The sequence below is a fragment of the Anopheles bellator genome, chromosome 1 (genome assembly GCF_943735745.2).
Source record: "Anopheles bellator chromosome 1, idAnoBellAS_SP24_06.2, whole genome shotgun sequence".
NCBI classification, from domain to species: Eukaryota; Metazoa; Arthropoda; class Insecta; order Diptera; family Culicidae; genus Anopheles; species Anopheles bellator.
In genome coordinates this window covers 52,871,577-52,887,091 of record NC_071285.1, presented here as the reverse complement: position 1 = coordinate 52,887,091, position 15,515 = coordinate 52,871,577, and the positions used below count along the sequence as shown (strand labels likewise).

The 15,515-nt window shown below is 48.4% G+C and overlaps 1 protein-coding gene across 1 annotated transcript in view; it reads right to left on the bottom strand.

Annotated features, from left to right (window-relative positions):
• LOC131216487 (uncharacterized) overlaps positions 1 to 15,515 on the bottom strand; it is a 40,928-nt gene that overhangs the window by 11,207 nt on the left and 14,206 nt on the right. Inside the window, exons 3-5 of the mRNA XM_058210995.1 lie at positions 8,531 to 8,670; positions 8,291 to 8,457; positions 8,018 to 8,212 (exon numbers count right to left, since the gene is read on the bottom strand). Coding sequence (XP_058066978.1) covers positions 8,018 to 8,212; positions 8,291 to 8,457; positions 8,531 to 8,670 — 502 coding nt within the window. The remainder of the gene's footprint in view (positions 1 to 8,017; positions 8,213 to 8,290; positions 8,458 to 8,530; positions 8,671 to 15,515) is intronic.

Here is a 15,515-nt window from a genome sequence, read left to right as displayed (position 1 = left end):
GGATGCAATCAATCAAACAACATAAACCCCATTTATGATGCCATAAAACGGACCCCCAAAATATCCGGTATCGCCCGTCAAAAAAACACACACCATAATGGCTCAACAAGCGCCTGAAAGTTGTTCACGCTTTTATGCGCATTGAATTCGCTTACAAACCAATAAAATAACGGAACAATAGAAAGCGGACGGAAGTGTGGCCAATATTCAATTAAAGGCCTGTTGATAATTGATAAATTTATTCAACTGTCGCTCGGTTCCGGTGTTCGGCCACTCGTAAAAATCTCGCGATTGAGAAAAAGAGTCGTCGTTGCGTAACGAACTCAAATGGAATCCTCCATCTTGCTACCCGGAAAGTGACAATCTGTTACTGCTCTCCTTTGGTCATAGCTAAGTGTAGAAACCTGCCAATCTGTGCACTCTTTATCAATGACTCTTGTTAAGACCGTTAACACCTAATCAACCGCCGATCGACTGTTGGGTGGAATGCAGCGCGGCAATTAATTTAAAAACAAATCTCCCCCACCAATCCGTGCTTATCATTTGCCTATCTAATGGCAAAATTAACACCTACGGCACGGCACAATTCACATCGGCTAATGGTGCGTGTCGACGAAAAACAACCGGACCGGAGCAATAGCAACACGCATCGCAAGCCAACGGTGTCAGCATCAGTTGCGAAAATAACAAATGGTGCCCGTCCCGGGCCCGGTCCACTTCCGGTGCTCCCCACACATCTGGTTTATGTTTGACACGTTTTGTGTCGCACAAACACAGCGGCGGCGAGTGTTTATAGTGGCGCTGCACACAACAGAAATGGCCATTTTAAAAATCCATTCAGCGCTGTATGTGCTCCGGAAGCCGTTGGGTGTGCAGGATGGCGCGGGAAAACACAGGACCGGGACCGACATCGTGTAGCGTGTTTATTTGTGTTCCTTTGTGACGCTGTTTGTTCATTTGTTTTCCTTTCTTTTCACCTCCCCAAAGGCACCCCAAAGGTGGAACGGGCAACACACGGATAACTGCCAGGGAAAATGGTTGCATTTCCGGTCCCGGGTCTGGCGGCCGAGCCTGGGCGTGCACCTTGGCCACCGGGAGCCCACCGTTCTGCGGGTGGTCAATTGTTTCATGGCGTTTCTTCGTTTTTTTATGGTGAAGCTATCCGGCCAGTTTCGGGTTTTTTACTAGAATTATTTACAGGGCTGTGAAAATGGTGCCCCAGATTTACTGGCCGGCGGTAATTTGGAGATGCTTATCGTGCCGGGTCGGGCGCACGTACTGCGAATTTACGGAACAGGAATTGTTTTGATAAAATTTTGAGCTTAAAAATAGGCAGCCCCGCAGCAGCAGCATAACGTGTTGGTGCCGGGCAAAGTGCAGCGATTATGTGCAAAATGGGGCGCCATTTTCAGGTGACCTTCGGCAGCGAACTTCCTTAGTTCGTGTAGCGTTTAGCAGCGACTTGGGCCAACTGCATTTTTAACCAGCAATTTTATGCACCCATTCAGCCAGCCAATTCACCCGGCAAAGGATTTCAGGACCCGTAAGCGCTATAAAATACAGTCACCATCGGGAAGTCGGATCCTTCGGAAGATTTATTCCGTCCCCGCCGGAGGGCTGGCTCGGTGGTCCTTTGGGTGGACGCACGACCTTCACGGCTCCGGCGACTTTCCTAGGTTCGGATCAGTGGCGAAGGTTTACTCTCTTGGCCTACGCTGCAAAGCGACGCCATGAAGGATGGATAGAAAATGCTAATTTTATGCTGTGTTCCACGCGAGCCCGACCGGTGTTCGATAATAGATTCCCGACCGATTCCCGGCAACAAAAAAGGCTCGTGGTGTCGTCGTGTGAAGCCCGTACGTACATTGTTATCTTTCCGAGCTTTCTTCGCCCGGAATGCACTAGGGAAGATTGGATGCATTTTATGTTTTCCCTGCAGCACCATGTCGAGCGTCGTTTGTCGACTTTATATCTTGGCTCGTTTGAGAAACAATCGTCATAAACCGGTCGTCGTTCGCCGATAGAGTGTCGTTTGATACGCTTCAACTGAAGCACACTCCGTCACATCCGTCAACATCCGGCATAAACCCCGGTGCAACGGACTGACGCAATCACTATTCATGGGGCCCTACAGTAAAACAGATTACTATTAATTCAATCCCCGGCCAGTCGGGTCGGGAAGGACGCGGATGCTCGTTCGCTGTTACATTGTCGGCTCGCTTCGACGGACAGCTTCCGTCGATCTCCGGTTTCCGCTTCGAGGCGGAATTGAAGCTGCTTTTATTTATTTTTAATTTATTCCCATTACTGTGGCACTTCCGGTTGGATAAGAAACAGGATTTGCAGGGCCGCTGCCACCGTCCTTTGGCAAGCGTTTGAAGTTCGAGCGGGTAAGATTTACGACCCACTATCTTTTCGTTTTTCAACGCGGTCACAGCAGTGACGCATAAGCATAGGCGCTCTTGGTCCCTGCCGACAGACGTGCGCCAGGAAATAAACGACATCATCATCATCATCATCTTCATCCTCATCCGCCGTCCGTTGATCGTCTAGCACAGAGCACGACTGACAAGAAACCGCCAAACAAACTCGTCCCCGGTCCCAAGCGGAGCAACTGTGGGCAAGTGTGTTCGACAAAGTGCTTCAAAACGTGTCAGATTTGGCGAAGGAAATCCTGTTTGCAATCCTCCGAGCACTCCGTCACGGCAGGCGTACGGGGTGCCCCGAAACGATTCCATTTCCGTTCCGTTTTCATCTTCTTATTGAGGATCATAAATTCGTGCCACCATTTTCTCGCAAGGTGATGGAGAATAAAGAAAAAAAAGCCAGAAACCCATCCCAATCTCTACTTGCCGCACTGAAGTTGCTAAATCTGCTCTCTGGATGGCCTCATATTGAAACCTCGGCAAGGAAAGAGAGGCCGTCTCTAAAACAAAGAATATCTTTCGACAGACGTCCCCCTTTGGTGATGGTGAGTGATAAAAATCCCGCATCCGGTGGAGAGATGACACTCAAAGTGTGCCATCGTTCGGCATCGGTCGCACTTTGTTGTTTCGAAGGTACGAAGATTTAGGTGAACCGGTAAACATTATCATGCGAGAGAATGACGCTAGTCCAGCGGCCACGTCCTTGGGTGACACCTGCTTTGAATGGGAGAGACACAGCTGAGAATACGAATGCCACAGACGCGCAAAGATTGTGCCTCCGCTTTCTTGGAAAATCGATTCCACCGGTCGGTCGTTCACACTTCATTTCCGGTCCATAAGGTTCAGGAAGTAGGAAAAACTGTTCGGCCATCCAACCACATGAATACCAGCTGACCACTCGAGTCACGCCATATTGGATCGAATGAATCGAGTTTCTGCATAATTTACTGACCTCTTAAACGGTCCATTGCCGCTGAGAGGAAGTAGCCACCTCCAAAAGTTGCCAGGGGTGCCCGTGTCCATTTCCGGCCTCTGGGTCTTTATAGCAATTTAAATAATTTCGACGCCAAATTTGAATTCGATTATGCTGATCGGTCGGAACGGCATTTTGAAAGCTCCGGGAGATGCCTGCGGTCGTTGGTACGATAGATGGCGGTTTTGGAAAGGTCATCTGCTGAAACTAAACACGCCTACATTATGGGCAACTTTATTTATAAAGCCACAAATACTCGAATCAAATGACGATCTATGTTGCTTGTTGTTTCGGAAATTGGTTCCAAAAAAGGGACCAAATAAGAGAATAATGATCCAAAAGTACGAAGTGGAACAAATTGCCAAAACATGTACGAAGTAAATGATAGACTCAATTTCTCAATTTCTCGAAATGATAGTGCGGCAAATTGAGCGATGCAGCAATGGTCGGCAATCTAAATCAGAACGTACCGCAATCAATCATACGACGACCGGCGGCGGAACCAATCGGGCCCAAGGCAAATTGCCTCAATTACCAGCGATAAGCGAGACGCTGTCTGGCATCCTAGAATCGTTGGTAGCTTTTTGCAATCTAGACCCCGTATAGATTCCAGATTCGTGAAACTGATCGTATCCACCGAACAAAGAAAACTCATAACAGTTGAAACAGTTTATCATAAATGTTTCCAAACACCTCCCGGGACGGACGAACCATCTAAGAATCGTTTAATCATGTGAAAAAAGCGCCTCCCGTAAACTTATTGTGCTCCGACAACGTTTTCGAGGTATGCTGTCGCGGCACAAAGATAGCTTAATCCCATGAAAAGTCGCCAAACGCACGGGTCTTGGGGTTTTTGGGTAGAACTTTTTCCGCTCGCCACGGTTTGTTTGTGCCTTTAATGCTACAAGATTCAACATGGACACATTCCTCAGCCGGGTGGATTTTCTTTCACTCACGTTTGTGGGGTCGGTTCCCGCCTTAAGCCGCACATGAGAAATCGATTTATGTTCGATACTTGGGGCTCGAATCGTCCAAAAATCGCCCGGGGCGTGTTCAAATGAATTCGCTCGATTCGCCGAGAATGCGCGCGAATGACTGTGTGTCTCCGCAAAAATCTCCATTCACCGGGTTCTTTCCGTTGGCCACGGTACGATGGTCGGATGCTTATGGTTAGTTATGATACCACCCGGGGATGGAACTTTTATCCATCCCTGCCCGGCACCGAACCGGATGCGAAACTCGCCGAAGCGGAAAGAGTTTATGAACCGGCGCTGCAAGCCCCAATATGATACGCGACCGGAGTTTATCTCCGTAACTGAAAAACATCGGCATCCTTTTCCGTCGGTTCGGTTTTGCATAAGAGAGTAAATTATTCGGTGTTAAAGAGAGGCGGAAAAAAGGAAGATTCTCAACCAATTCAACCCAAAACATCCAAAACTGGGAAAAGTTTCCAACTTTGGTCGAACAGTGACTCCGGTTGCCACAAAGATTATGATAACAAGAGTCGCAGTTTTGTGAATGTTTTGCTTATTTTCAACTTTATGGTAGCGACCACAGAGGTTTGAGCATCAAATTGGAGAATTCGGCGAACTGGTTGCTAGAAATGTATTAAACTCGTGTACGGATCATATTTAAATATAGTCATACAAAATTCGATATCAAAATAAATGCGACGATAGAGATGCGTGTGCTCAGATGAGATCCCAACTCTGCATGCTTGTGTGTACGAGATAATATCTGTTTGATCTCTTTACAAAACTAATACGAAAACATTGTGTGTACGTGTTTCGATTCTTTTATACTGTTATCGTGGATATTGTCATTCTATGCTTTGCAAATATTCATTGGTGTGTTGCTTTTTATATATTTGTACAAAGAAACCAAAGCTAGTAGTTTCGAATAGTAATCAGTAATGGTGTAGAAAACATTAGTTACAAGCAATACTGGACCTCATCAATCGGTCCATTGTACAACTACTTAATAATGTAAGAAGAGATATTCGAAAGTTACATACACTCGTGTGTTCTTTAAGCTTTCCAACACAACCAATGTACAGCCAACGCCGCAGGGTCTAGAAAGTAAAGTTCATACACAAGTTCAGTTCATTAGTCCAATGTTGAATGTTACAGTTCATTGCTTGCCGAAACGAAACAGAAACAAACTCCACTGGATACGTGTGGCCAAAAAGCGGGTGAGAAATTCAAGATACAACAAAACGGAACCAAACCACTAAAAGAATGCAATCAGTCGAATCTCTACTAACAAAGACCAGGCGTCTCCATCGGAGGGCCTCTGTAAAAATCACGTAATGTACTAAAATATCTTCCCAATATTTGATCAAAATTTTAAAAAATGTAATAAATTTCATTGCTTGGAAAACAGGATGTACAGAATGTGTGAACATCTCAATGTAATAAGGAGCGCCACACTCTTCGAACCAAGTCCTGGTCCTGAAACCAAATTGACATTGTGCGGTAATAAATCAAATGAATCGTAAGGTAAGGCTTTTCTTTTCAAATGGCTGCCATCTGCAACCAGAAGAAGCACTAGAAGAACAGAGCCCCGAGCTACAGAAGCTCCTCCACCGGGAACGCCTCGTGTGCAAGGAACAGAACGTAACGTTGTTATAAAATTCGACAAAACGCTTGAACCGAAACGAAACGCTTGCAAAAGACAAAGGTGATGGTGTAAGAGTGTTTGACTTAAAATTGGATTAATTTTTTTGTTTGACCAGCATTGGCCAAATGCTTCGACAACAAAGGTTCGGTAACGGAAGGTGATACTATAAGCCAAGTATAAAGAAGAGAATAAAAACAGAGCATGAAGAAAGTTTTTGCGAAACAGCGGCAGCAGTGTTAGAGCATTGAGACTGAGTCTGTTACTAGCATAAGTGGCCAAGTGGAATCGTTTTTACTTGAAAGTGCAACACGGCGAACCGTTCCAGTCCGGGCTCGGATTCCTGCGTCGTTCGTTTCGGATCGGCGGTTGGTTCGGTCGGGGATATTCGAAGGGGAAGAAAGAAGAGAAAGCGAAAAAGAAAGGAACACTGAATGCTAGGAATACTGCCATATCTGTCCTCGGCCCTCTTCTGGTGCATTCTTTGGCGATACCAAACACTGTCTCCAATTTTTGTAACTTTTCGACTATTCGACTTCACCAATCAACCAATGACACTCGAACTGCGCGGACTCAAGGGCGAGCATTGTGAAGCTCGGTTACAAGTATCGCCAAAGAGCTATTAGGGATGGTTGAAAACTTATCGGCGTATCTCGGCACACGAAACAAAGTTCCGTCTCATACGCGGTACTCGTTTGTTCCTATTTCTGCACTACCAATCGAATCGAAACGGAACGATAATCACCTTCATCATCGTTTCATCAGGTACCGCATCGGCAGAGGCGGTCTCCAGAAAAAGACTTCTTTGTGCGGGATCGTCAGATAACTTTGATAACAAAAACCCACGTTCGGTACGTGCGACAATGGTATGTTGCCGCAAGAAACGATTCGGAAGCTTCTTCCAATTAGAAATAGCAAATGTTGGTCCATTGTCGACCAATGTGCCAATTTATCGATAGTCAATTTTAATCAGCTATTGACTCTGTGCCGCCTGGTTTGAAGGTTTGAAAATATTTTGGAACAAACGATAACTGTAAAACAGAGTTGAGAAAGAAATTTTTTGCGGAGTTGATAAACCAATTTAAGCTTTCGGGAACTGTCGTTGCTGGCAGAAGAAAGCACAAGAAAGATGGAAGACCCCAAGTACGGTACCGGCTCGAACAACATCACGCAACTGTTTACCGTTCGTGTGCCGTTCGACGATTTTATCGATTCTATTGGTTTCAATTAAGAAGCATCAATCAGAGTACGGGGGAGGCTAAGGAAAAAGTGGTCTGCAAGACAAACACACAAACATGTTGTAAAGAGAGAGATCAAGAGCAACAGAGAGCGAGAGAGATAGAGCCAGAAATATGGAGGAGTCAGATAAGGTAAGAGAAACAGAAGCAGACAGAGAGAGAAAGAGAGAGAGAGTGAGAGAGAGAGTTACAAAGGCACAGAATTGGAGAGCGCCAGTTAAGGTCACATCCATTGCGTTCTGCAGGATAAGTAGCGCAAGAGTTTGACATCCATGGTAGTAGTGTATTGAAGTGTGTCCTTAGGAGAATGTAACACAGCCAGCATGAGCAAAAGAGGGGACAGTTCGAAAGGACTGAAGACTTGAGACTAAAGGAGCTCTACGAAGGGCAACTACCAGCTAGCGACTAGATGAGAGGAAGAAGGATCTAATGAGAAGGTAGAGATAGTCGAAGGGCAGCGAAAAGAGTTAGAGAGACAGAGAGAAAGAGAGAGAGAGAGATAAGGGGAAGAAAAAGAGAGACAGAGACAAGGAGAAAGAAGACAAACGGCTGGTCGGGCATCTCCTCTTCCGGCAAACGGAGGCCCACGGACGGAAGCGGGCGTACGGCCTCGGATGTCGCACGGGAACGGGGGTTAGTTGGTTGGAAAACTTGAACACTACTTCGGTTGAGCGATACGACATGACGGTGGTGGTGGTGGTGGTGGTGGTGGTAATGGCGTTGGTGGTAGTGATAGGAAGTGGAACAAAACGGCAAGGTCCTACCTGATGGGAATGTTGTCCGTTGCAGGTACCGTTGGCACAGACGCCCGTACCAGGAACCTTCAGCTGTTCCTGCTTGTAGTCCGGTTGATATGGAAGCAACATTCTTATCTTACCCCATCGATTAAAAAATAAAGCTATCGCACCGGCCCAGACTATTAACACTAACACTACAATACCGATCTCCACGCCACGGATCTGTGGGCGAGAAGACAGAAAGGAAAAGCGGAAAATAACACTCGCTGGCCAGTGAGCCGTGCCGAGCCCGGAGCTTACCGTTGGAAGTTCGCGGGATGTTGAGTTTACTGATATATTGCCGAACTCGTCGCTGAAGATGCCGTTGACGCTCAGCGAGGGTGCGGTGTCGGCGTGGGGCGAGTTCGGCGGCCCACTACTGCCCACCAGCGAACCGGAGTCCTGCTGGTACGATGTCCTTGGTGGCTCTGTTGAAAAAGGCGAAGAGGGGCACATCAGCAGGTGAGGCGAGAGCAAAGGCAGGGCGAAGCTAACACCTACCCAGCGTTCTGAATACGATTGGCCGGCTGCGATACTTCTTCCCGTTCCAGACGGCGGCTACCGTCAGCTGGTACTGTGTGTCGGGCGTGAGTCCTCCGAGGATCACCGCGTCCCGGTTACCGGCCACCACTACGACAACCCTGTAACTTGAAATGCATCAATTATCTTGTTTTGTCAACCCACTACTGGCAAGCACACGCCGGGCACGCGCGCGGGCAGCACAAATTGGCAAACGGATGCTGCAAGCGCAAACGGCTAAAAAAATACAGAGAAAAGTATGAGTTTTATGTGATTAATTTACAAAACAGCCAACACGCGCGCCTCTCGCCCGTCGCTACTCGAGGCCATGCACAACCTAACGATCGTGAAGCTGTGTCGTTTGCTGGAACTACGAATGCTGAATAAAATGACCGTCCCGTGGTGACATTAACAAATTAATTGCGTTGGCATATTTGCGTATCTCGCAAATAGCAGCCCTGCCAACTGAAGGGTTCTCCATTCCCGCTGCGAATGTGGTGGGTGTCAATATTATGCTTCGTTAGCTTTATCACAATTAATGCTTGTTTAGTGCTCTGATTATTATCGAAGGGCTGGTAAATAAAATTATTGACGTTCAACATAAAAACTAACCAACGTTTTGATACCTTGCGCTGGGGATACCGTCGACCCTTTCAGGGTCAAAAAGAAAGCATCTGCATGAGCACTAGCCACACGCCACCGATGGAGAGGTTTTACGAAATGCAAACCCGAGCATTGTGGGCAACACAAGCTCGCCTCGTCGGGTGAAGTACCATGTTATAACGAGTGAAGCATTTGGAATGCTCTCTGACACTAATGCCCCTCATTAGTGTGTCAGTTTTCTTTTCGAATCGAAATTCAATTCAACCCGGCTGCCAACGGAATGGCATGCAAACAATCGACGCCGGCTTTCGCGCGTGTACCATATTTGCGTACAGCAACGCAGCAACGGATTGTGGTTGAAGTGGGATTTGCACTGAGCCTGAGGCAGAAGTGCACTTAAATCGGATCGCACAATGCGATGTACCGGTGGTGGTTATGAAATATGCTTCTATTTGCAGGTGATTTTGACAGGGATTAATATCGATAAGGGGCCGCCCCCCCGAATGGAACTGCGTAATGAGGTTCGTTGGGATACTTAAATCGGGATTGGCGTGTCCGATTGTGCAGCAAATCCGACGATTATTTTTACATTATCAATTATAATGACATTGTGTGTAACGGACAATATAGTTCCGCCCAAGGTTGATCAATTAACGTATTCTAAAACCGACCAACCAGCGCGGCCAACGCCAGACCACCGGGCTCCCCCTTGGGAAATTATGAACGGGGCCAGTTCTAATTAAATTGTAGCGCTTCCGGGTTAAGGCGTACGAACATAATGACGAAGTAAGTGAAGGGCACACAAATTAAACGTGGACCATCGTTCCATCAACCACGGGAACAAACCGACGGGCGTACCACAACACTGGACCACTATCGGGGCAGCCATACCAGATGTTCCGTTACTCATTTTTCCACGCGACGGAAAAACCCACCCAAAAATTCTCTAGAGACCAACTATTCTCAACTATCGCAGCCGTGTCCTTTCTTTGACGCTCTGTTAAGCGCCAGCTGTGGGTGAAATTTGCAGTTTTAAGGAGCTTTAGTTTCAATTTATCATATGCATGGTCTTGAATCTTAATGACCACGCGACACAGCTGACGGCACTGAAAAACTTTCACGGCGGATTAAAGCATAACGCCACCGGTTTTCACTCCACAGACACTGACAGGCACTTGCGTCGCATGTGGGCTATCTCGTTCAGGCATAATGGGGAAACTCCGGTCATACCTGCGGCTCGGCACAAAGTTTAAATAGTGGACAACTTCTGATCCGGTGCGACTAGCAACAGGAGGACATTCGTAGCAGCAGAGCATCGTCCTTTGATGGGGTTATTATCGGGAAGCACTTCAGCGTATTACCCGCTTTTCGGGATAGTTCTTTGATCGAGCTTTCCCATGAAAATGAAGAATTATGCGCAACGCGATACCACAGAAGCCTGGCGCCCTAATGTCCTTATCGAGTGCCATTATCTTAGCGAGCTCACTGAATGTTGAATGCGGACTGCGGAGAGCTCTAATTGAAAAGCTTCAGGTGAGTCGGCGCGTAGATTTATGTGTGAATTATGATAATTTGCTCAAACTAATTTCCCGAAAAGTCATCCTGTGAGGAGGGTGATAGCAGAGCCGTATGCTGGCCACCGTGGTGCCGGTTGCTCCGGCAGTAACGATAAATCTTCGCCTAGGTAAATTATTTGTATGTGATAATCTCTTAGTCAGCACATTAAGCTACCGTCTTCGGATGGCGCCCGGGGAAGTTTCAGGATCATCACGCTCGCTAGCTGATTTACTGAGTCTAGTGCCTGGGAGCTATTGGAACTAAACCCTTCACCGATAAAGAAAGTAACAGGACAGCAACAAATGCCCACCGAACTGCATCAATTCCGTGCCCGTAGGTCAACTCGAAGCGGAAACTAAGCCAAGGATCGTCAAAAAAGTTCCTTCACGGGGCCGTGGGCGCTGCAGTAGTCCTGGGGCGGCCCGAGCGTGTATCACTTGTCCGGAGAACTTTTTGAATAATTAATTCACCGTGTGCTCGTGTCCGTGTCCTGCGGCACTATTTCGTGACTTTTCAGCGCACAATAACTGTTCCTCCGTCCCCACATCACTCAAACACACACTGCCACAGTACGATAGAGTTTCGGGATCGAACTTTTATGCCGTGCGGTGCCGTGCTAATGGCCGCGCCGTGCAATGACGTTGTCCTGGGCCTAGGCAACACCGATTATGCCGATGAACAATATTTTGTTGCTAGTTTGGAAGAAAAAAAAGAGGAAACTTTCCAAACAGAAATTATAATCCCCAAAGCAAGAGGCCGCGTGGTCCCTTAAAAAAAAGGCTCTAGATAAACGCGATTCGTCCATCGCACGGCACTGTTCGCCAGTTTGTTGTTTTAAATTGCTTCACATCACGAACGAGGCTCGACATTACGCAACCACCGTGCTGCCCAGAGGGCCGCCGCCGCTAAGTCCGTGCAGAGATAATCAGCGTTATTTACCCTTTTTGGCTTTGGGAAACCTCTGCTGGGTCGAAGGCTAGTGTCACGAAGTGCGCTTCACGATCGTTGCATCACAACACACACGGGGGCACACGATCGACCCCAAACTTCACCAGCGATAATGTGATTAATGCAGGCTTCGCAAAGAACGCAGCTAACGGCGGCGACCAAGCGCTCGAGAGCCTTAACGAGCGGGCGGCAGGACGTGAACTGATTTCCGTCGCGAGTCGCGCACCCACCGGACTTACATAAATTCTTTCGCCGTGTGCACCGCTTTGGTATGCGTTCGACCAGCACTGTGTATGGGTTCTTGTGCGCCCACCCGCTCCACACAACGACTGCATCCCCCCCGGGTCCTAAAAGCTTAACCAAACCACTTACGTCAACCCCCGGTCGCACGTGTGTGTTGGTCGCAGTGGCCGTCAGAAAGTGAAACTAAACGAACAAACGTCGAGAGATGGACGACGGCGTCGTCGTTGTCGTCCAGCACGACCGTGGGTGCCTGGCCGCCGAGGCAGACCAGAACAAAAATAGCCATATCCTGCCACTTCATCCCTTCATTCCCCGGTCCCGAGGACAATGGAACCACGCGGTTGAACTCTGAACGAACGGAACGAACTTCCGGCCAACGGGACGCAGGCGGATGGCAGAGGCAACCCTTGCGGGGACCTTGCCTCGCCGAGCGTTATGTCTAATTCATCACGTACGGCCGGGGCCGTGTCGTACGGATGATTAGAATCAACAATTCCGCGTCACCGATCGATTATTGTGCAATCGAGTTAAAGCGAACCGCTCGGTAGCCTGCCAGGAAGCGATCGATCCGTATCGATCGGTGGTGCATGGAGAAGTAGACGATCTTGCTGATGACTAGCCTTTAGTTACCAATTTAAATATTAAGCTTACTCTCCGCTTACGCCGGCTGGCCATCAATCTTCAACGGAGCGTGTCGAACCGCGTCAACTAACTGGAAACCCCTTTCGCAAACTAGTCATAATAAAAAAAGCGCTCGAGTCTGCCTGGAAACGGAACTCCCGGTTCCATTTATCACGACGTACCGTAATTCGATGCTCCCGACTAAAATCGGGGCCGTGGGGTGGAATTTGAGTATGGTAAATCCTCGACGCAGAATTTACACCAAAGGTCAGCAGGCAATCTGGCGCCTCAAGCCCCGGGGGCAAACATGACTGATGACACTCTCCACAAACACACACGCCGTGTCAAGTAATGTGATCCGTTTTGCGCTCATAATTATTGCGCCAGGACATTTACGACCTTCGCGAGGGCCAAGCCCCGTCCGGCTATGAAAACAGAGCTTGGCACGCCGGATACGCCGCTTGATGGCCACAGTTGCTCACTATGCACCGGACTTGTCACTCAACACAGCCCAGCCATCCATAAAAGACTGGTGCTTCGACTAAGAAGTTGACTTTCGGGATGACATTTTCCGCTTTTTCGTTGGTCTTGGTTTCTGCGTCGGAGAGCCCGCATCGGATGTGTGTAACGAGCGTGGCGCGTGATGACCGCAGGACACTTCACACACAGAACAACTCCCCAAACAGCAAAAATGTAAACACGTCTGCCGGAAGCCGACGTCGACGTCGATGGCGCTGGAATTGAACATTCTTCGAATTCAGGACCACAAAAAACTCACTCGACGTGGAGATTCAAAAATCGTCCCATTTCGGGATGCGAACGATAGACGGACGGACGGCCGCAACCACAATCAGGCGGGGTCCCCTAGGGGGAAACCCCTTCTTGGGACATAGTTTTTTCCTCACACAGCTGCAGCATGCCTTCGCCCGTTTATCACGGTGTCCTTTTCGCGTTAGACTTTCCGCAAGTGTCAGGGCCACCGGGCCGTCCCGCGAAGAATGTGGGCCAAGGGACAAGGCTGAAATAGAGCACACCGTGTCAACCGTGTACCTGGCTGGCCTGTCCTGGCCGCCGGCCAGTGAGCACCTCGGTAAGAACTTGTTTCGGGACGGCGGTCTAGACGCGAGCGAACGGAAAGATTTGCCATGTCGTACGAGGGCTGTTGCTGTTGTTATGCTAAACTTCCGGTATCCAGCTCACACCAGCCCTGAAGGAGGGGTGGGTCCTGATCTTGTTAGCACCCTTGTCGGTGCCCTGATATCAGTCGCCTGCCGCCTGTCGGCTTATGTGTGCCCGTCACCGTGTGTGTTCCAGGCGACTTGTAGCCTTTAATATAATTCTGGACACAATTTCTTCGCCCCGTGACGACCTTCTCGGAAACAATGGGTTCCCGAGAGGGTGAGCTTTAACCATCATTCGAGAACGGAAATCTGAACCGACCATGGCATTTTTCTGGAACAAAGAAAAGGAAAACATTTCACCGAATTTCATTTTTAATCCCTTCTGCCCGCTCACTTGCGTTGATGTGACCAATTTCCAGTTGAGAAGATTTTTTCGCCATAACTGATTTGGAAACGAAAGGCAAAATTCTATTTAACCTTCGCTATCCGTGCCAACGAATGGTCACGATAAGACGACCCCGTTCCTTCTAGTTTTCCCACCCGAGAAACGCCGCGCCGTGCCCAGGCGATTGCTAAGAAGCAGGATTTTTGTGTCTCACAATTTTCAGTCAACCGAAATGCCGTGCTGATGCCGTGCCCTTTCGCTTGCCACGGTTCAGGGAATGCGCCGCTACCTAGCGGGTACCAGCAGATGGGTTGAAGCTGCCGGTTGCCGGTGTCAATTTCATGCTAATTGAATTTCCAGAAAATCGCTTCGCCTTAAGCAATCGGAGCCACCCCGAAATGGGGCTCTATTTGGATGTTTGTAACGAGTTCCCAGAAGCCAGCGCTCGTAGAGGCACGGCCCGGCCCGGCAACCCGACGGCTAAAACATCAACAAAAACGTACGCAAAGTAGGCGAAATGGTTTCGTTTGTAAAAATCTTGCCGGTAAAAAGAAAACAATCGGCCGGCCCAACCTGCCTGGGCCTCCTCATGGAGCCAGCTTCTTACAGGCTCCTCAAGCCAAGCCAACCCTCAGCAGCATCTTCTCGGAATTCGGGGCGTGGGCCTAGCTTCTCGTATCTCGTGCTGCCCATCCTCTCGAGCTGGTGTATTAGTAAGTGACCTCCCTCCGGTTGACGGTGGTCATTTCCGAAGGCCACAGCTTAGTGTTGGGCGAAAAAAGTCGGCGCTCGCAGCAGGAGGCCAAACCGTGGGCGGTACGCATGAAAAGATGAGGGCCATTGTGTGTGTCACATCGTGTCCATCATACCGTACTTCTAATCGAATCTAGGCACCGTGCTCCGTGGCAGGCTGACGAGCGTAAGGCTCGATTTTATCGTAAGCCAAACGGAACAGCATGGCTCCCGCCACAAGAAAAAAGATACGATTTCACAATATTGACGTTCGGAAGGACCTTCGCCGTAATGGAGGGACATTCTGAATTACGCTCTTTTTTTGTCGACATTCTCTATTCATTGCTCCAGGGTCGGATGTGACAATAAATTTATCGCCTTTGTTATCGACGGTTATGGAGGTTGACAAGACCGGGATACGGCCGGAAAAGATATTGATTAGCCGCAGGCGCAGGCGACCTTTGGAACGTAATTCTCGGACCGATAACGAACAAACTGACTGACATAGGTACCATTTAATTAAATGTCGAACCTTCCCACGGCTCCAGTATACTTTCTCTAATGCATTCCTCAATCAAGTTTCTTGTTTGCCATGTTATTAGGTTCTATTTTTGATGGAAAACGTTCACCAATGGCTACAAAAATCTCAAATACCACCTCGCAAGGGAAACGCTAAGCAAACACAATCGGCCCAAAAGCGATCCGGTACGTGGTCTGGATTTCAAACCGCTACCTTAAATCATCGCTCGGGAATACG